General features: G+C 44.0%; 1 protein-coding gene across 1 annotated transcript in view; it reads left to right on the top strand.

The window, feature by feature from the left end:
- Positions 1–11,500, top strand: part of LOC138516394 (uncharacterized) — a 746,393-nt gene extending 734,893 nt beyond the window's left edge. Inside the window, exon 32 of the mRNA XM_069631475.1 lies at positions 7,853–11,500. Coding sequence (XP_069487576.1) covers positions 7,853–8,124 — 272 coding nt within the window. The 3' untranslated portion in view covers positions 8,125–11,500. The remainder of the gene's footprint in view (positions 1–7,852) is intronic.
- Positions 11,501–22,941: the final 11,441 nt, after the last annotated feature.

Genomic DNA, 22,941 nt, shown 5'->3' with positions numbered 1-22,941 from the left:
GGTTTGGGATGTGCTGGTGAGAGTCCCCTTTGACACAGCCATTTTCAGGTTCAGGTATACCTAAAAACGTAATGTAGAGGGATGTCCATTACTTGATTGCTGTCTAAGTTATTGATTTGTATTAGGAGAATACATTTAACCAAGGATAAGCAGTCCTCTGTAGGCTGCTGCTGGCTTCTTGCAACCTCATGGGTTTTGTTCAATGCTGCCAGCACAGTGAGCAGATGGTTTCGTGTTGTTTTTGACACGTTTACATGTTTATTCGTTAATTGTTTGCTAGCAATGTTGCGAGTACCAATACTTAATTTATTCCTTACTAACCCCCATTGACTTAGTTACATTTCTGTTTTGGTAAAGCGGTTAGTTTCCAGTGCTATAATTTATTGTTGTAGTCCTACTTTTCAGTAGGTCTTTTCTTTATTTGTAGGGTGTACGTTCCTGCATTATTTATTGCTTTTGCTGTTTTGCTTTGGTAATTTCTGGGTGACATCTCATGAGTGGTAGTTTTAGTGGGTGGTGGTCTCCTCTTGGTGTCTACACCTGAGCAGTAGTTTTGATGGGTTGTACCACAGTGGTTTTACTTTGGCACACGCATGAAGCTAACTCTGTAAATAGACGTACATAATTAGATACTGGTGTGTGTTTGTGAGGTACATTTTTGGTTGTGTTATACCACAATTTCATCAATCCTAGTAGAGTTCTCTGCTAGCGTATTTAGTGCGAGTAGGTCTTCCTAGTATGAAAATAAAAGGTTTCTTGCACACACAATTACAATTTTCTCCTAAAACAGTTGTCATTTCCTTTTATATTTTAGGCATGAATGTTCGAGCGGTGGCACTGTTTCAATAGTTTTGGTTTTCTTAGTTTGTAAGGTGTACATATTTGATGTATTTTATTGCAGTTTCCTTTTCGCACAGCAAATGTGAATGGTTTAGTGATAGCACCGTGTCAATAGGTATAGTTTCTTACTTTTTTAAGGTGTACATAAATGCTGTACTTGGTGCAGTTTTGCTTTGGTGAGCTCTGGGTTCAGTCTCATGAGCAGTCGTTTTTATGGTTTGTTCCCCAGGGAATTGTCTGTGACACACACAGACATGAAGCAGACTCAGTAAATAGATGTAAGTATTAGTTATTGGTTGTTGTTGTGCGGGTAATGTTTGGGTGATGTTACATGATTTAGTTCATCCTGATGCTAATGCACAAAGGGTTGTTTGTAATGCAACCATAGTATCCTAGTAACCAAATAAAAGGTTTCTCACCAACACAGTTAAACTCCTCTCCAAAAGCAGTTGCCATTTTCATTTCACAGGGTAGGTGGGTGTGGTTTAGTGGTAGCAGTGTTTCAATAGTTATGGTTTCTTGGTTTTAATGTGTATGTAAAGGCTGCATTTGATGCTGTTTTATTTTGGTCTTGTCTAAGTGGCTTATTATGAAGTGTGCTTTTGGTAGGGGTTTGGCTGTGGCAAAAATGTGAATTTGGCTGTGTAAATAAATGTAATTTTATAGTTCATTATTGTTGTTGAGCTAAGGTGTTCATGGAGTTACCCAAATTAATTAATGCAATTGAGGTTTCCTAATAACACTGTAAAGGGTTTCTTATTAATACTTGTAACATGATTTGCTAAAACAGTATTTGCATGTTTTAGTCATATTATTTTATTTAGGGCAATAATGACTTTGTTAATCCACAGTAATGATGAACTAACCAGTGTAATGTTTGTGCTCTCTTTTGCTTTTGTTTGTGAATCCTTTTCTGAAGCTGCTGCCTTTCAGGTGCCTCTGGTTGGCCAGTGGTGCAGTAATGAATTAACAATGTATTATTTGTAACTACATTTTAGTTGTGGATAATGCTATTGTCCTCTTTTCATCGCTTAGTCTATTTGTCACATTCACAATAGTTTTGCATGTTGCCAATAGCTTCACCTACCAGAAATGTCAACTTGTCGGGTGTTCATGGCTTCTTCCATTTGCTTCCAAGGCTCGCAGCTCTCAGGTGCTCTGATCAGTTGTTGTTGATATATGTTGCTCTCCTGAGGAAGAGCAGCTTTTTTTGCAGATACGCCAATGACCTAAACCTGTGGCTAACAAAACTAACAGTCATTGGCGTTGGCATTGCTCATCCCAAAAACTTGTCATTGAATACTGCCAGGATGTTTGTTACTTTGTGTTGAATCCAATAAGAGATTTCTGTTGTCATGTTTATTTCAGTTTGGCATTGAGTTAGTTGTGGTGGTTGCCCGGTCAATGGACTGTTCAGCAAGAGGGGTACTTTGTTGTCTTGATTAAACGAGTTTTGATGCCGGTGTGTTTAAGCAACTGACTGTGAAAGTGTGTTAGCTGCAGGGGTGCCTGGCTAACTAAGTGGTGACCACAAACTGACAGGATTGACTGTTCTGTGCCACCTGGATGGTGCCACCTGGATGGTGCTGGGGGCATTGTATCCTGCTCAAAGATATTGCACCACCAACATCTTCTTTGTTGTCAACGTGCCCTGTCCTTTCAGAAGAACTTCCATCGCCCAACCAATGTGGACTCTTTTCAATGATGAGCATGCAATTCCACTCAAGGAATATTTTCCAAGTGACCCCCACGGTCCTACGGTTCCATAATGTGTTCCTGTTTTTCAACAATGTATAGCTTTTTTTTGCATTTTGTGTAGATTGCAAAGCAGTCATTGATCTTATCAACGGTGGAAAGAATCCCCTGGTGATGTTGTGGCCTTTTTCACAGTGGAGAAATCAGTGACAGAGCTTTGGTGGTGCCAGCAGATTCAATGGGCATAGGAGATCCCCGAGCCTGTTGGTTGTTCGATTACTCTTGGTTACTGCTACTGCGATTTGATTTATACTTGTGTTACTTGCCCTAATGTGACTTAATGTCTTTGTCTTCGGCAAATAAATGTCACTGGTGAGTAATACAGATGCTGTTTTATGTTGCTAAGTTAAACTTGCACTCACATGTCTAGGGCTAAGAGCAGTACATGTCAACATCAATAGAGTGCATGATTTATTTTTCGATCTTCCTTTTACCATTATCTGCAGGGATCGATATAGGGTCACATACATCATCGCATGAAAAGCATGGTGGGGAGGGTGATTTTCCTCACGATCATCAGCAATCACATTTGCATTAGATGTCATTTCCTTATCTGCAACCAGGGCTAGACTTGCCTGCTTTTTTCCATTGCTTGCTCATCCTTTTCAGTTTATACCCCACCACCTAAGATTGCCTCCAGCACTACAGTGCCAGTCAGAGGAAGGGACATTTACTTGTATTTTATTGGTATTTATTTGGTGCTTTCAAATGGCACTTTGGGCTCAGAATGATTTTTGCCTTGTTCACTACCAGGTTCAGTACTAGTAGTTGCACCAGGCACATTAGATGGTGACTGCTGCTTTCAACTTCTCCTGAAGAATTGTGATGGTTTGATGCCAGTCTGAGCCACACTGATTGTTTTCCTGGAGGAGGGAACATTTTTCTTTTTCCAGCTTGTTATTAAGGTGCCATTTTTCAATAGGCCTTCTCAGAAAATTAAATCTTGACTGATTATTGTACCTGCATGGAAGAGGAACAAACATAAATATGCATTCACTAGGTGTGTGCAGTAGTCAGGGTTTATTAGGAAAAAAACAAATGCTGAAGTACATATATTGTACATTGGTGTATACATGCATTACATACGCCTAATTGCAAATCTGACGAGGCTCCTGGACCTGGCAGGACTAAATGTCTCTCAAGCGCTGAAATAGACACATTACTAATTACACTATTTCCATGCACACTAATTTAAATTGTTCAAAATTGGCAGTATCCAGTTTTATTCTTTCTCACTTTTGATTTACTATTCCACATTCTAGTGCCATGCTCCTCTGCCATAAACCTTTGTGATTCCTTTAGTAATGTCCACTCCAATCCCAAAAATTTAACTATTAATAAAAAACAAATGCGAAAATAGAAATAAATAAGAAATACAATAGGATTACCAAATAAATAATCAACAAAATGGATCAAAAAGGAAAATAAACAAAGACTAATGGAAAAGAACATAATGATACAAAATAAAAAAAATATACAAGATAAAATAAAATAGTCATAAAATAAAAATGTACATTATTAAAGTGATAATCAAACTTAATAAGCAAGATCAATACAAAAATAAAAACAATGCCTTGAAATCATGGAAATGAAAATATTAACACAATAAATTCAAAATTATTCATCACCTTTCTAAAGGAATAGTACAAATGAAAAATAGGTACACAAAATAAAATATATCACAGCTTTTAAAATTCAAAAAATCAAAATTGTCATTATTATTAAAGAATAAACGAGCAATGCAAAATAACATGAATTGAGAAGAATGAACAAGATTAATTAAAATAGAAATAGTAAACATGAATCAACATTAACAAAAAACTAAACACTTAGCTATAACTATTTATACAAAATAACATTCATCTTAACAAACAGTAATGCTCAAGATTAATTAAAAAAATTAATCATTAACAATACAATATTATTTTTTTGATTTAAAAAGAACAGTGTGCTTAGTTTACAATTTAAATTTTACAGTTTAGTAAAAAAAAAAAAAAAGGAAATAAGTAATAAAATAAAATAGCAGAACATAATCAGACCACAGTATGGAAAAGCTGTCTTCACAAAAACTTAAACTTAGTTAATCCCCAAAACAGTGCACGTGTCTCATTACAGAATGTGTCAGCAGGTACCAAAAACCAGCGCAGCTCTAGGGAGAGAGATTAGTCCCCCCCGTATCGCTCTCCAGTCAGCTTCTCCCCAAAACATTCTCTTATTCAGATCCTTAAATATTTACTCAAGCAGTGTTGTCAGAGCTATTATTAGAGCCGCGTTAGAGGTAGTCATGATCCTGTCCCAAAGATGGTCAGACAATACCCAAGAAGTCGAGTGGGTGAACCCTCCAGGAAGACAGATTCTGAGCCCCGAGAAGGCCAGGCACTCAAGGCCCAGGTGAAAGAAAGATTTGATTGGGACTAGCCCACATGCACGACATCCACACATTTCCTTAGGTGCTAACAGTTTCAGTCCTAAGACTTCCATTGTCGGAAGAACATCTTAGGTATAGATCTCTATGTTTTTTGGAGGGAAACTTTAATACACAGGATTTCATGTTGGCCCATGGGGTGCATAGGTGCAAATTGTGTTTATATTTTCATGAAGATATTTTCAGATCTTCATAGTCACGGTTTTTGTCCCAAGGTTTTATTTTGTTTTTATTATATAAGCACTATCTGCGCTCGTCACTTGTATCATATTCAAATAGTTCTTACATTTGTTATGAAATTCATACAGGAAGGAATACGGTTTATATTAAATCAAAACTATCCATAATCATCAAGATTAAAAAACAAAAACAAATAATCACAAAGTTTAACAATTCAAAAGTAAACAAATAAAATCTAATTATAACAATAATAAAAAACAATATTGACTGGTTTTATATTAAGGCCCAAAGGCTAATTGAAAATAAAATTACAAATAAATTGTGAAATGTAAAATGCCAGATGTAGAATATATATTGTACACGTTTTTATAAAGTTACACAAAAAACATGGTATTTCTTTTACATAGTTAAAATGTTATACAAATGTATAAATGATATATTATATTCTGTATTTCAAAACAATGTATAGCTTCACACAATGTTTCCTTGGTGGGCCAGGAGAATGCCCCCCTCTCCTGCGGTTCTGTCTCAAAATAACCTCGGGAAATGACTCCCTTCCCCAGGCCTGTTGGACTTTCCTCCTGGTCTGAGTTACCAGAAGAATGATCACCTTCTCCTGGTAATCACAAAACAATCTCTTGCAAGCAGGGGGAATTACTCTCTTCCCCTGGTCTTCTCTTTATCATGTTTGGCTTCTCTTTTTTCTTTGGTTAGGCCCACTTGGTTCACTCACCTGCCAAGTACTGTCACAAGGAAGATGACTCGTAGCAGTCTCTTGGTTTGGGTCCTGACCCTTGGTTCTCTTCTTCTTTAGTTGGGCCAACATGGTTCACTTCCACGCCACGTACTGCCACAAGGAAGATGAATCATATAACTCTCTTTTTTGGGTTCTCAGCCCTTGGTTCTCTTCTTCTTTGGTTTGACCCACTTCCGTGCCAAGTACTGCCACAAGGAATATGAATATATCTCTCTTGGTTTAGGTCTCCAACCCTTGTTGCTCTTCCCTTATCTTGATGTTCCCTTGGCTGCCTTTCTTGCCAAGTATTGACACGAGGGGTATAGTCCTGTTTGTTATATTCATACAGGGTTTTTGCCTCCTGTACCTTCTAGCCCCTACCGGTCCTTGTGCCTCTCCAGTTACCTCGGCTGTTCCTGGGATGCACAGCCAGTTCTTCCTGGGGTCCTTCTACTCCGTATGCTGGGCGGGTATCTCCGTGCCTTCACCTCGCGGAACTCCTGCCCGGCCCTTGGAGCGCCGGTATGGACACTGCTTCTTGCATTCGCAGGGCCATCTGCCAGCCTCTGGTTACTGTCTGTATGCCATGTAGCAAAGGAATCCCATTGGCCTCTCGACTCCGGGAGTGGTCTGCTCTCGGCTCTGGCCTTCTCCATGTCTCCTTCGTGCTTCCCAAGCTTGTCTCAGAGATAGGTAGTCCTTCTTTGTTTTTTATTGCACATGAGGAAGCACGCCTCTGCAGACGTCTATACCGCTGTAGTTCCTTCTTGGTATTGCTCTTCATAGTTCCTGTGTCCCACCTCATCCCAGTACTTGGATTACTTATGTTCCTGATGTTCTTCTTCATCTCAGTACTTTCCAGAACCTTGAGGTAGTGTGCCTTATAACAGTCCATAGATCTACTGTCTACAAAGAGGTTATCAGAAGAAGGAGAGGATAGAGTGTGTCGGGGTCTGATGTTTGCATAAGAGCTACACCCTAGATGGCTGTCTTTCACTCTAGGGGGGTGTCCCTCGCCATCAGATCCTCCTGCATTATACCACCCAGAGGGGGACTAACAGGTAGTGGCCTCACTCCCTGGCCTCATGGGAAAGGGCTCCCCCTCGGGGAGAAGTGGCAACATCCAGTGATTCGTCACACTCCCAATTCCAAAAGCTTTGCTTAATGTACTCTTTGCCCACCTATTGAAGTTTTGTACATAATTTCACAAAGTGTGCGTTAGCAAAGTCCCCGATTTTCACACACCCCTAATATAGTGTAGTAGATTACATGAAAAAGGTAACAGGGAACACAGTGATAGCAATACAGGATGGAACGAAACGGGGAACATTGGATTAGAATTAGTAAGATAAAGAGGTGAAGCACAGGAACATCTGCATTACATTCTGAAACCTGTAGGGATACATGTATTTTCTGGTTCTTAGCTCCACTTAATATGTAGGCTTCTACCAAAGCATGTTAAATTAAACCTCAGCTTGCAAATGGTGGACCACTACTTCCACTGTTGAGATGAGGTTATCAGTTCTAAGTTCTATGTAGATCGGACACATTTAATGAGCATATAGATCACAATCAAAACAGTATGCAAAATGTAACATCATTACGTTGTACTTATTAAATATACATGGGTGGGTGTGTGTTTCAATATATAATGTATATATTTCAATTTTTCAGTACATGCATCCTAGTATCCAGTGTAGAGATCTCAGTGAACAGCGAATATATTTCACTGCAAAATGTATGTAATGTATGTATCTATCTCAATATACAGCATATACATCTCAGTGTACAATGTATGTGTCTCAGTATTCAGATTATATATTTTAGAATGTAATGTATGCATGTCACTATACAGTATATAGATTTTTCAATTAGCTCCCTAATGGGCCCCCATAACTATTCCTTTTTATTTATAGATGAGGTCAGCCTGTGGGACCTGGATGCTGGCACATTCATATCAATCTTCACACCGGACAGCAAGATATGCTGCCTTTCTCTGGCAGCAGACAGAAAGACAATGCTCGTTGGAATGAGTGATAGTCCTGCTCTCATCACCTTGAAGTTGGCATCCAAAGACAAAATAAACCTTGGAACTATTGGAGGAGATTTATTTGGAGAAGATGACACTAGCAGTGAGGATGAGGTGGATGAAAATGAACAAGTGGACAAAAACTTAGGCCACTTTTGACCAATGGAAAACTTGCTTATGCTCAAATCAAACCTCAAAGATCGACCACTGACGCCTTCAGTTTAGACTGTGCACCAATGCTTGGGCGCCCATATACAGCAGACTCCATGCACAGCACAGCACCCAGAGTGTAATCAGCCAAACATATGTTTACTAGAGGGTTATGCAAAAACGTGGGTACACACTTAATCACTCCACTGACACGTATGTCAAGTATTCCAGGTGTCAGCTGAAATCATACTTTTTATAATACTTTGTCTTCATGAAGTGTTGTTACAAATAAAAAATGCCTCAATATCTTAGCGGATCTGACCTACAGATCCAGGAATTGGGCAAGCAGAATCCATATTACAATCCTATTTAACGTTTACGTTTGGCCTTTGGAGCAGAAAATACTATTCATTAGGCCTAGGGACCAGGAAGAGGTTTACAGCGTAACATATTTTGTCTAATACTATAAGACAATATCCCATCTGTGCTCCACTAGCAAAACTCAAAAACATGATGAATTATCATTTCCTTTTATTCATGAAACGTTTAGTCGGGAAACATATTTAACTTAAAACTATAATTTGGAATCAGGCACATTATGGGTCTTTCCCAAAGTGGTTTTTGTTAAGGTTTACATATCAACCAAGACTCTTTCAAGCAAGTCTCAGGCTTTCCTCTACTTGAACGTGCCTTGCTGGCTCTTTCTCTTGAGAATGAAAAGGAAAGCCCCACTCAGCAAATGTATACAAGTACAGGTCTATATTCAACCATATTCATGAACAGGCTCCTGCAGAAATATGTTACTCAACAACTATTTACTTCCATCAAGGCCAACACACTTTTGCATCAGTCTTAAACTGAGGTTTGCGATCAGGGGCAGCCAACAGTACTTACACTGCTGCAACTGTCTGGAGCATTTCATACAGTAAGCTTTAGTATCTCTCCTAGATGAAAGTCTGCCATTTGGGCATTGAGAGATGATTCTTAACTTGCTTTTGGGGAATAAGGGCATTTGTATCTCTTCCACAACCACTGGGGCATTAGAGAGGACATCGGCATTAACCCCGTCCCTGATCTTAGTCCACGTTTTTAAGTAGCCATTAAGTGACGTCATCATTTAGCAGCTTCATTACCTTTGTTGATAACCAACTTTTTTTCCAGTTAAAAAGTGACAATCAAGACCGGGCCCCTGAGTAGGAAATTCAGGGTGCAGACATTTGACTGCCTGACAAACAGCTCCCGCAGGATTCAAACCAATCACCTGGTATTGAGCAGTTCAAAAGCTGTAATCATCAATGCTGGTAATGGTAGTCACCCTGACAGTCCTTTCCACCTGTACGTCATTCTTGAATCTACTTCAGCTCCAGCGCAGCCATCAACAAACCTTGGGATCATCATTGCCTGCAATCTCGCTCTGCAGCTTGCAATGGCCAGTGCATTGAAAAAGGCAAACCTCAAACTCATAATGGTGTAAAATATGCTTACCTCACCTTTACACACATAGCACACGTAGCTATTATCTACACGTCAGAGCCCAGCACCTTTGTGTCTCATATAATGTAATTTTCACTGTGGAAGATCCAGTTGTCTGAAAAACGAGCGACAAGAACAGCCGATAAGCAAAAGACAAATTCCATGTTCAACAGGTCCCAACATCTCTGCTTTGGCTGTCAGTGTAGAATAGAATGGAATTCTATATCCTTAACGCGGTGCCCATGGTGCACTGTAAAGCAGGGCTTGCATATCTTTAAAATGTCTCTCCAGCTGCACCCCACCTTGATTCTTGAGCTCAGCTCCATTAGATCACCTTGTTACACTTCAGTTCTGCAGGTGGCTGCTGAAGCATATTGCTATCCCTAATCCTCGGCATAACCACACCTGAACTTAGCGATAGCTGCCCCCTGTTTCTCAAATGTAGTCACTGTACTGTACTTAGTCTGCTCAAACCATAAGGTTATTCTATTTAAACCGCTCTCTATGGCTATCTCATCAAGTCCATCATCGATTTCCGAAAAGCTCCTCAGCGCTAGTAATCCCCCTCTGCTCTTGCCACTATACATGGACTCCTTTAGCCATCTTCTCGACGCATTTCGATCCTGTCCAATCACATGCCTTGTAAATAACTGTCTGACTCACTGCATATGTACTCAGTTAAATCTACCGCCGCCTTCTTCAAAAACGAAACCACAAAATGGTGTGCTCCTACTCTAACCAGGGCCAATAACTCGGCTTGATCCCTGGAAAGAAAACAATGCACAACATATCCCTCACGAAGAGAGCACACTCTCTAGTTGGAGCTGCTTTCCAGCTCCTTCCCTCACCAGCGACGAGGCGTCGCTCCCGCATTTCGAAGCCACATTTGTCCTCTTTTGCCCTCATCTCCATACCGAATTGATGCCGCTACTTGTAGAGAGAGTCTGTGATCTGCTTCTGACCCCTGCCCTATTAGGAGAGACGAGGCAATTACTACAACATGTTTCTCCTCTCCATAGACTCGTATCCCTTCTCTGCTCGTGCTGTGAATGCCGCTTGATATCAGAGGCAAGATTTGCACGAGTGGAGGACAAATCTAAACGAAGAAGATGCATAAAGCCAGTGTTACTTTGCCCAGTGTTTTGCCTTTCTTCCTTTCAAGCACATCATTTAGCACTCTTATAATTTTGTTAGGCTTCGGTGGACCACTTGTTGTCATTCCACCAGCGGCTCTATGGTAATATATCTGTATATACGTGGTGTCCAACATTCATATCAGACAACACTCATATTAACATTCAGCAGACCTCTACATGAGTTCCAGTAGGATGAAGCCTTTTTTCAGCTCAAGGTACTGCCACCCAGAAATGGTGCTTATGCCTAGTGGGCAGATGAGGTTTGCTCGATTGTTTTGGTGTTTTATATAGCACTGGGGTGCTACATTCCAGCTGCTTCTGGGCTCACAGGATTCTGCAATGCTGTAAGAGAGGCAAGATTCAGACAGCTGTATTAAATAGAGTACCAGTGCACTATATCTTCTGTGACGGTACCCCGTTCCCTGGGGCCCTGAGAAAGCAGGAGACCCAAAGCATGCTTGAACACCCTTTTCTATTAGTAGGACAGTTGGGCAATGTTGTGGACACTCTGAAATGGGAGTGCGATTAAAATTGGTAAATTCCCATTGAAGCGCATTGCATTGGAAGGGCTCTTTGCATGGTCCACCTACCCAGTCATTTTTATTTTCGGGCTCCCCTGGTGTTATGAAGACTGCATATGCCACTCCTTTCCAAACTCCCTCTATGACCTGTACTTACCTCTTGTGGTATGGCTGTTTGGGGTTCTACTCAGGTTGGCTGTAATTATCACTCAATGTTTACAACAACAGAAAATAAACAATGGAATGGTTTGCAAACATGTCTTCAAATGTGTCTTCCAAACCCAGATGTCAAAATGAATTTTGTGAATTCCAAGTGCTCATGTTTTACCAGTGTGTTTGCAGTATTTTATAGCTTCTGTCACTTGCATTCCAGCTTCATATTATTTGCACTACAACCGAATTGGCACAAGGGATGTTCAATTGGAACCAACCTTTGTCAGGTTGTATCAGGTGTACCCATTTCTAAAGGCATTTTTCATTCCAAAGAAAGTAGCAGACAGGTAAAGTATATATTCACCGCCTGGCTAGGAGGTTCAGTGTCTATTTCCCTACTATAGACGGGTACATATATCTAGGATGTGATAACACTACATTTTACGCACATAAGCGACAATGATCATCCAGTCTTGTCCAGCTGCCAAACCGGTATGGCTTGGAGGGTCGAGATATCACTTCCTCCACTATCTTCTTGCCTTTTTCCTGCATTCACCTTTTCCCGGCCAATTCAGTCCTGGACACTGGTCGTCTACCAGAAATGTGACACTTGCTACTGCATGCTAGTCATGGAGAGTCTACATTGTGATCCACAAGCCGTTCCATAAATACAAAGAAAACGCCTTTGCACACGTTCCTTCCCCCCCCCCAAATCATTATAGCATTACACTGTGGATAACTGCAGACACCTCAGTTACACAGCGTTGTGCAAAGGGTTTCACAGATGGTGCATGGGATCTAGTATAGATGAAGATTGCAGGTACAAGATTATTTCTTTTTTTGTATTTCATTTGCATGTTTATAGTGCTTTATGCCAAAGCGCTTCACAAAGTCATTACGGTACAAACAAAATGATCATGACAAAGCTTAAAAGAAAGAATAACTAAATATTAATGAAAGAAGGTATTCCTTGAGATGAGAGCGAAACAAGGAGTAGGACGAGAGAGAACATAGAGAAAGAGGAACCGCGTTCCAATGAAGAGGTGGAAGTATAAAAAAAAAAGAGCGAAAACAAGAAGAGGCACAGGGAGGACGAGGGACAGTGAGGAGAAATTGAGATTCGGAGTGAAGCCAGGGAGAGTAGAAATGTATGAGTGAAGAAAGATATGGAAGAGCAAGATTGTGAAGGGATTTAAAGACAATACATAGGAATTATATATGTTATTATAGGAAGTTGAAGGGCAAGTTGGAGTAAAAGGGAGGCCAGTGAAGTGATGCTAGAGCAGGAGAAGTAGATTGCTGAGATAGGAGAGAGAAGAGAAGGTAGATGGAGGAGTTGTAGATGGAGAGGAACAAGACGAAAAGATGGAAGAACAGTGGAACAGTTGAAGGAGCGAGAAAAAACAAGAGCGGAATCAAGTAGTTTGGTAGCAGAAAAAGAGAGAAACGATCTAGGTTGAAAAGATGAAATCGACACGAACGAGAAACTTCAGAAATGTGAACAGAAAAGATAAGGGAATATTCAATGTATTTTCCAAGATTGCGTGTGCAGCCTGAAATAGGTAGAGAATTTGGAGTGAAAGAAATGAACACAGGAGGGAGAAGAGGAGGAACAGAGGAAGCAGCAAAGAAGTGAAGTTCGGTCTTGGAAGAGTTAAGATAAAGGAAATGGTTTAGACATCTAGGACTAGTTGGCAAGGATGCAGGATGAGATAGTCTTGTGAATAGCAGGTGTGAAATACGAGAAAGAGATAAAACGTTTTGTGGTATCAGCCTAGAAGTGGTGGCATAGACAGAACGAAAAGATAATAGAAGTAAATAGTAGGGTTTGTGCTTACCTGATGTTTATGAGAAGACTTTGTAGAGGGTTCTGTTCTATGCTTGTGCCGCAGAGGGGAATCCTGCAGGTAAGGGGAATCCTCTCTGGAAGCCACACCACACTAGGTGCAACAGCCGTTGTGACCCCCGGAGTGAACTTAAAGGAAAAGAGAAATACCCACAAGGGGTAAAAAAAAAACATAGGGCCTCATTACGAGTTGGCTGTGCCGGAATCCGGTGATTCCGTGACGACGGTTACTCCACTTCCGCGAACGCAAGGTTGCAGAAAGAAGGGCCGATTACGGCACTTGGGTCGCGCGCAACACACAGAGGCGGAAACGGAGTCACCGCCGTCATGTAAACGCCCATGCACATGGACTTTACGCCACAGAAAACGGTGCTAAACCCGTGTCCGCCCCCGCCGACACGGAAACACCGGAAGCGGAAACAGCATGACCGCGGGAAAAAAACGGAAATAGAGAGGCGGCCATTATATAAAGCACAATCCACTGCCATCCTCAGACACCACAGGTCAGATTACCTCCCTGAGACTGACAACTCATTGAATGGCATCCAGGATACCAGCACGCAGACAGCGAAAGCCGCGCTTTAGTGAGGCTGAGCTCACAGTTCTGGTGGACCACATTGTTGAGCATGCGGAAATGCTCTTTAGTGCAGATCAGCGGCGCGCTACTCAGCAACGGCGCAAGGAGGTGTGGGCGGAGGCAGCACGCAAGTGCACAGTGGTCGGTGTGACCACACGCTCTGTGAAGGACTGCCGTAAGAGGTGGGATGACCTCAGGCTCCGGGTGCGCAACCTCATGACTGCACACTGCCAACACAGCACTGGCACTGGTGGAGGCCCTGCATCCCCTCTCAAGTTGCAACCGTGGGAGGAGAGCTGGCTCGAAGGCATCCAAGGCACAGGAGAGGCAGAGGCAGGAGTGAGCCCACCTGCACATGCTGGTAAGTGCACATAGTACAAATCCATAGGTGTGAATGGGAGTGACCCAATGGACCCACTCACAATGCCCCCCCCAACAGGGCAGGAGTGACCCAATGGACCCACTCACAATGCCCCCCCCCAACAGGGCAGGAGTGACCCAATGGACCCACTCACAATGCCCCCCCCCCCCCCAACAGGGCAGGAGTGACCCAATGGACCCACTCACAATGCCCCCCCCCCCCAACAGGGCAAGAGTGACCCAATGGACCCATTCACAATGCCCCGCCTCCCCCAACAGGGCAAGAGTGACCCAATGGACCCACTCACAATGCCCCCTCCCCCCAACAGGGCACGAGTGACCCAATGGACCCACTCACAATGCCCCCCCCAACAGGGCAAGAGTGACCCAATGGACCCACTCACAATGCCCCCCCCTCCAACAGGACAGGAGTGACCCAATGGACCCACTGACTGGCCAGATGACAAGTAACACATCCCCAAAGCATGAACCCTGGAAATGCACACAGTGCGTGCCTGACTGGAAGCAGTCACAAACACCTGAGTGCATCAATAGTCACAAGTGTGTACATGCAAGTGGTAATGGATTATCATGTTGGATGCATGTGATGGACACATCTAGTAACATCACACAACTAACAGCATGCCCTCTGTATCCCCACAGTCTAGACAAGTGACAGCGACGGCCAAGAGGCAACGCAGCGGCCACCTGCAGGCGCCCAACTAAGCACTTCTGCCAGGAGGATGATGGTAGCTGCTCCGGCACACAAGCACCGGCTGCATCACGCACACCGGGTATATCAGCCACACCGGCTACATCAGGCACACCGGCTACATCAGGCACACCAGCATACGCAACCATCCCCATGCAGGCACCCACCCTAGCCCCGGATGATGATTCGCAGCCCATCTGCACAGCTGAGGAGGCTGCATCAAGTGATGGAAGTGCCCCGGCCATGCAGGCCGAAGCAGTACAACAGGGTGAGGGGGACAACATGGATGAGGTGTCACCCATCCATGGCCTACAGTTCAGCCCCCAAGAACTGCACAGCCCCATGCGCTCCCCAACTCCCTCCATGGCTGAGCTCAGTACACGCTTGCAGCACTTTGAGCAACAACAGGCCACCCTGACGCAGCTGGTGGAAAGTCAGCGTGAGGAGGCCGTGCATCAGCGGGAGGAGGCCAGGCTGCAGCGTGAGAGCAATGCTACGTCGGTGCAGCGGCTCTCCAGGTCGATTGGACGATTTGCGGCCACCATTGTCACCCTGGCACGCCATGTCAGGGAAGGGAACAGTGTGCAATCCAGCATTGCTCAGTCAATGTTGGTAGCCCAGCAGGTGTTTCAAGGGCGCTTGCCCACAGTCACACCGACAGTCACCTCAGCCAGCACCACCCCATCCAGCTCTGCCACTGCCAGGACACGGAGTCTTTCTAGTCGGGTGACTGTAGCCGCCAGCAAGGACACGGCATCGCATAAGCGCCCCCGCAAATAGTGGCATATGGGGCTGCCAGTCAACATGACATTTGGGGACACCATGGGTGTAGGGGGGTGGGTACGTTTGGGTGGTGGGGGAGGCCCATTAGGGGGTTAGTCGTTTGGGGCCTGGTTGGGGGTGTGTACGTTTGGGTGGTGGGTGGTCACGGGTGTACAGCTTACCTACCCAATGCACTTTCTTACCTGGTTTATCGAAAATACAACACCTTTGAAAAGTACCATAATGAGTGGACATCTGTCATTTCATATGCAGTACAATTAAATGGTATTTCCGGTCCTAAATTTTTATTGTCCCTACGGGTCGGCCATGTGTTTTTAAACATTAATCAGTCGATCGTAGTAAAATTTGCTATGGACCCTACCCGACCTTTCGTCCACTAAACAAACGATAAATCTCACTTTTACATAAATAGACAATTATTTCCATATTGATGGTTCTCTAGGGTTGCAAAGCACGCGGACAATATACAAAGATGGAGTGTAAAATTCAAGTTCTCAGGGATGGCTTTACACAGAATGTTGCAAAGTAAGAATGTATGCACGTTCACAGTGAAGGTCAGCTGCTTCGATTTATTGCTCGCGGGCCGGAGAGGCCCACGACTCGCAGTATAAGGTTCTATTGTTTTTTTGACCTTGACAGACAGGCACCGTGCCTAAAGACTTCTTTTGAAGGAGGGGTGCAATAACGTAAGAGAGGATAAGTATGAAATTTCAGAAACAAGACCGATTTTCATGTTTGTTCACTATAAGAAAGATCGTTGGCACAGACGGAGTGGTATTTAGGGACTGCATTACGCCTAGACAATGGAAAATGCAAATCTAATGTAAGTAACCCTTTAGATGATTTTATACCGAGATATATTAACAATAGCGTAGCATTAAAGGCCGGTTAAGTTGTACTTGTTAGTTCAATGTGGCATTTTGTACCGCGCACTATCAACGCCGAAGTGCTCCCCTAGCGCCCAGGCGGCTCTGAAAAAGGCGGAGGAGAGGGGGTGGGTTAGTGGGAATAACGTAACATACTCCGTTGCACTCTCCTCGCTAGCAAATAGTTTCAGGCCCAATAAATAAAATGAATAATTTTAATGAAGATCGGCTGGAGAGACTAATTTATGTTTTTAATACAGGTACATCCTTCCATTCTGCCAATGCCATAATTTCCAGACCCCGGCCGACGGGTTCTTCAGCTGCCAGGTGCAGCTCCATGTCAACAACTTCACCACCCTGACCATTTTATGGGACGATCGGCAAGGACCAATATGCCCTTACGCGGTACTAGCGGCTAGAAGCAACATCCCAACCGTTACGGAGGTGTAGTGCCTCGTTGTTGGAACAGCCTTGCGATTATCAGTGCGACCATAGTGCTTCTTTCATCGTAAAACAACACCCTGTGTACCGCAAAGGAACAGCGCGTGACTCAAGATGAACTTTTGCGGATCGAGAGCAAAGACAAATGCGAATCGCTGAATATTGTACAATCTTGCTGTTTGCTTTTAAAGCACAGTTTCATATTCCAAATTGTGGCGCGCTGTGTTGTGAGATGTTCTGTGTTCTTTTACGGGTTCTGTGTGAAGTCGCGTAGAAGTCGACTGGGCGCGTTTGGCTACGCAGTCCAGTAACGTCACGGGGAGAGATGGGGAATATGAATGCTTTGTTGATGTCAGGCTCAGGGGCAGGGGACATGATTTATTGCCGCAAAAGCAGGTCAGCCAGGGCGATGGGGCAAGTGATAGGATTATCACCTAATGTCGGCGCACAGCAGCCTGATTTATCGTTTGTTTAGTGGACGAAAAGTCGGGTAAGGTCCATATGAAATTTTTCTACGAACGACAGATCCATGCCTGAAAACACATGGCCGACCCGTAGGGACAATTACAATTTGGTCACAGAAATACCCTTTATTCATTTAGTGGCATCACCATATCCCTGAAATGGTGTGGATGTGCTGTCTCTCAAAAGTAAATGTGAATCAGTGCATCCCGTGCTCATTGTCCATCTAGTGGACCCCCAGGAGGTGGTTGTGCCATCCCATCCCCATCTTCATCATCTCCATCTGGGGGCATTGGAATGTTCCTGCGCAGGCACAGATTGTGCAGCATGGCACAAACGAGCATAATTTTACCAGTATTCACTGGGCTGTAGCTCAGTGATCCGCCAGATCAGCTTAAACAGCGGAACCGGGCCTTCAGTAGTCCAAATGTCCTCTCAATCATGCCACGTGTGCGGACATGTGCCCTGTTGTATGCATCCTCATGCCTGTTCCTTGGCCTCTGTACAGGCGTCATCAGCCATGGCGTGAGTGCATATCCGGAATCTCCTACATGGGATGTAGATGTGGGAGACATGTCAATGTTGGTGGTATCATGTCTTCATCAGATGTAGTGCAATCTTGTGTCATTGGTCATTCATGCGTATGTGTCATGCAGTGTTTTCACAGATGGGTGTTAATCTTCTATGGCCATCATAGTGGGGGTTGGCAGCTGGACATTGACCAATGCATTGGTGTGCATGTGGCTTGTGAGTATGGCATTGTGCAGTGATGTGCACAGATGGCAGGGTCACTCCACATTGATGATATAGTAAATGCAGGACGTCTCATGTACAGCCATCATGTGCATTGTGAGTGCTGTGTTGCATATTATGGGGGGGGGGGTTTGCTGTGGCTCCAGGTGTGTGTGCCAGCAGGAGTTCAGGCTGTGTGTGTCAGGCAGCAGGGTGTGTACGGCCTCACTGTGGCTACCTGTCATGTGTTGCTTTGTGAAGTTTGGGTTCTGCTGTCTATTCAGTGGATGGGCGGGGAGTGATGCATGTGCAGTCGCAGCAGCCCACTCACGTAGCTCATTGCCCTGGTCACACACACACACCCCACTTACGCAGGTCCGGAGCATTGGCAGCTGTACTCACCCAATAGCCATGTGCTTTGTCCAGCATAGCGTTCCATGTACTGTGGCAATGTTGAATTCCGCAGTACCATCGAGTCATGGGTTGAGCCCGGGAAACGTGCGTAGCAATGTGTAATCACTTGCGTCGCATCACATACCATCTGTACATTCAGTGAGTGGTACTGTTTCCTATTGCAGAACACTATTTCAATTGCACGTGGTACTCTCAGCTCAATGTGGGTGCAGTCGACTGCACCTATGCAATTTGGCATGCCTGCTATGGCATGGAAGGCCAACTTGGTGACAATCATCTGGAGGAGGGTATGGGGTAGGGCAATCTGTTCAGACACATGGCGCAACAGGGCATCCAGTACCTGAACCAGGATTATTGAGAAACAGGGTTGGGATAGGCCGTGCAGCTCACCGACTGTGTGTTGATAGGTACCGGTGTCAAGAAAGTGCAGTACAGACATGACCTTCAGGACGGGGGTGGGGGGGGTGGCGGTGGCGGTGTCTATGTGGCTGCTGATGTCGTCCTATATCAGGCCAGTGATGTACAGGATTGTTGGACGGTTCAGCCGGTATAATGTGTCCTGGGGTGAGGCCCTGATGCATGGTATTGCCGGCTGGACAATGGGGTCCTGGACAATGGGGTCCTGGGGTCCTGGGGTCCTGGTCCTCCTCCTCCGTCCAGCTGGGCTGATTTGGTGCACCTGTGGCCCGATTCAGGACACCAGGCACAGTTTAACGTCATGTTCGCTGTGGCGGCAGTACCGCCAACGTGATCACGGTTTTACCGCCATTTTGTTGTCGGTGTTTCCATGTCCGCGCTAGTTGTGATGCTCACGGTGTTTCGTATTGGCAGCAACAGAGGAGTTTCCGTGCAGACGGAGTTTACCGGAGCTTTAACTCCACCGTGGCGGTTGGAGGTGGTGCTATTTCTGGGTTCGCAGGTCATGATTAGGCAGATGCAAAAATGGTGCCAGTATGGTTATACCGGCTGCGTTAATTCCGGACCGGAGCACTTGTAATGAGGCCTATAGACTTACTCTAGAGATGAGTTTGTAATCCAAAATCTTGCAAATGCAGTAATCCTTAAGTAACGAGAACAGCAGTCATTGACAAAAGACAAAGAGGCGGACATGGCAAGACTGGCAGCAACACAAAGTGCAATGGAAATGGAAGGAGGCAGGTAAGGTATGAGTGGCAGCAAGCAGGATCCAGTGAAATACGGCAAGGATGTAGATAGGTGTATATATGGAAGAAAAACAGAATCCAGAAACAGGTGGAAGGTAAATTGAATCCAGGAGGAACAGAATGGTAAGGAAAATGAGGAATAAGGAACAAACACACAGAAAGAGGAAAGCACCGAGATAAAATACCAACACCATAGCGTTGAGAGGCAAAACATCATAGTCCGCACCTACCTTTAAAGAACGCTGCAAGAACTCTTACGGCCCTGGCACCCCTCAATGACATTGGATTCTCGTGTCTAAAGGCAAACCAGGGAGCGCAAAACATACGTCACGTTCCGGGCACCATGTTGGGAGAGGCAACATATGCCGACCATCTGGAATGAACAGCTTAATAAAGGGCGGTTTCTCCATTTGTGCCAAAAGGACCATCGTAAAGCATGGCAATACATGACAGAAAGTGGAATATTATACCTGGATATTATGGGGAGATATGAATAGTAACAGTCAATGGTTTGAACAATAATCAGAAGAACCCCAGAGCTCTAGTGGCAGCCAGGGAAAAGGAAACCTTGCTAATACCTAAATAGGTCTCAAAACCAAAGGAGATAGCTTTTCCACCAAAATTGAGTATAATCTTGCGGACGATGCAGGCACACCTATAACATGTGACTTTACCAAAGTTTTAGGACTTCATGTTGATAGAGGCAATTGGCCGAGGAGTGAATCCCGACTCTAAGAGCAATAATTCAGGAACTAAGATCTCAAACACTTAGACACACGTGACTTTACACATTTTTCAACGCCAAATTTATAGAACAAAGTATCTTGTAATTGTTTGAAGGTAATGTTTTTAGAGTTTATACCACATGATTGCGCCCATGCACTCACCACAATTTCGGGAGAGCAATATTTAAGGTAACACAAGCTGCCTGCAATTAAACAGTTCTGTACTCAGGGACCAATATTTCATAAAGACAATAGTATATCAAATGGAAAGAAATGGAGAGATGAATTAAACACAGAAAACAACCCTAATAATCGACTAGTAGACTTTGAAAGAGGTCCTATGAGTAACCACAAGCTCACTCACAACTTACAGGGAAAAGGTGAGTGAAGAAAAAGTAGGAAATCATAAGTCGAATCCAGTCCCACCGACTATAAATCATAAAAAAATAAAGTATGGTGATAAGGTAATTCATTGCCAATATGGAAAAGAGAGAATGGAATGTGGTCTTCTTGAAACAGATGTACCATTGCCATGGTAACAAAATAACACTTATTATACACTAGGCTCATCCGGAATGGCCTGGCAGCGGTGTTTGGTGGGTTTGTGGGTGTCAGGCTTCCATATGTGTCAGTTCATTGATTCACATTGTACAGGGTTCTGCTTGCCAGTAAGCCTGCTGCTTTTTATGAAATTGCCCTGATTGTTGGAAGATAGATGGGAAGGATCCAAAGCTATTGTGACTCCCGCAGACTTCCTTGCTGTCAGATGGATTAGTGACAGTATTTATGGGAGCCACTTTGGTCCTATACCAAAGGTCTTTTGTGTACTGGAGGTCTTTCTGCATGGCCCTTTTTTTTGTCCAGTTAGCAGCAGTCTTGCCCCAAGAAACTTGCCACTCTTCTGTTTATGTTCTATGCGCGGTGAGGTGAAACTGAATAAGAGCCTCCCATTTCCTCATGATCTAAAGGGTGTCCGGCCAGTGTCTATTCCCATTGGTAATTTCGGGGTTGCGTTCAGATCCATGTAGTACTTGGACACATCCATTACCTGTGTCTCAGTTACCTGATTCTGATAGGGGCTTAAATGTATGTACCAAATTTTCGTGTAAGGTCCGTCTCTACGGAGCAAGCCTACTAGATGTGTCAGGGCATACTCAGGAAAAACAGCCATCAAGCTTTCACACTTATCCAGGAGCGATCTGGAGGTACTTAAGTCGTCCACTGTTGTAAAGGTACTAAACATGGCATGTAAGTGGGGTCTCTAAGTCTGGCATGGAGTAGGCTCCGTGCTTCTACCATGGGGTTATTTTTAGGATTTCTTTCAGAATTTCTCAGACCCTGTAATCCCAATGTGTTAATTCCTGGATCAATCCCCCACCAGGTCCAGCATAATATCAATTCCCTCCAATGATCAAAATGTTCCACTCTTACGTCAGCACATCCTTAAAGGATAGTTCCGGGACTTTTTTTTTATTGTCCCTACGGTTCGGCCATGTGTTTTTAAGCATAAATCGGTAGATCGTAGAAAACTTTCCTATGGACCATACCCGACTTTTCGTCCATTAACGCACTCGAAATCAGCCGCCATTTTCTGATAATCCTCTCACTTGCCGCATCGCCCTGGCTCACCTGCTTTTGCGGCACTAAATCAAATCCCCCGCCCCTGAAACAGACTTTATCAAAACATTCATATTCCCCGCCTCTATCCGTGACGTGACTGAGCTGCGTAGGCAAACGCGCCCAGGCGTCTTCTACGCGACTCCACACAGAACCCGGAAATCAACACAGATGAGCTCACACAACACAGCGCGCCACAATCGGGAATATGAAACTGTACTTTTAAATTAAACTTCAAGATTGTAAATTTGGTAAAGTACATTTATTTGACATCAAATGTTTTGAGAATATTCAGCGATTTTCATTTTTATTTGCTCACGTTCCAAAAAGTTCGTTTTGAGGCACGCGATGTTCCTTTGCTGTACACAGGGTCTTAGATCATCTCACAATACAGCGCCACAATTCGGAATATGAAACTGTGGTTTAAAAGCAAATGGCAAGATTGTACATTTGGCAAAGTACATTTATTCGACATCAAATGTTTAGAGAATATTCTGGGATTTGCATTTTTCTTTGCTCTCGATCCAAAATAGTCCGTCTTGAGGCAAGCGATGTTCGTGTGCAGTACACAGGGTGTTGGTTTACGATAAAATAAGCTCTTCGGTCGCACTGATAATCACATGGCTGTTCCAACAACGAGGCACTAGGCCACCACAACGGTCTGTATGTTGCATCTAGCCGTTAGTACCGCGTAAGGGCATACTTGTACTTGGCGATCGTCCCATAAAATGGTCAGGGTGGTAACGTTGTTCACGCGGAGAAGCAACTGGCGGTTAAAAAAACCATCCGCCGGTGTCTGGTACTCGTGACACATGCAGTAATGCATGATGTACCTGTTTGAAAAA

The sequence above is a fragment of the Ambystoma mexicanum genome, chromosome 6q, assembly GCF_040938575.1.
Source record: "Ambystoma mexicanum isolate Mex_15411 chromosome 6q, UKY_AmexF1_1, whole genome shotgun sequence".
NCBI classification, from domain to species: Eukaryota; Metazoa; Chordata; class Amphibia; order Caudata; family Ambystomatidae; genus Ambystoma; species Ambystoma mexicanum.
This window is presented reverse-complemented; position numbering and strand designations above follow the sequence as displayed.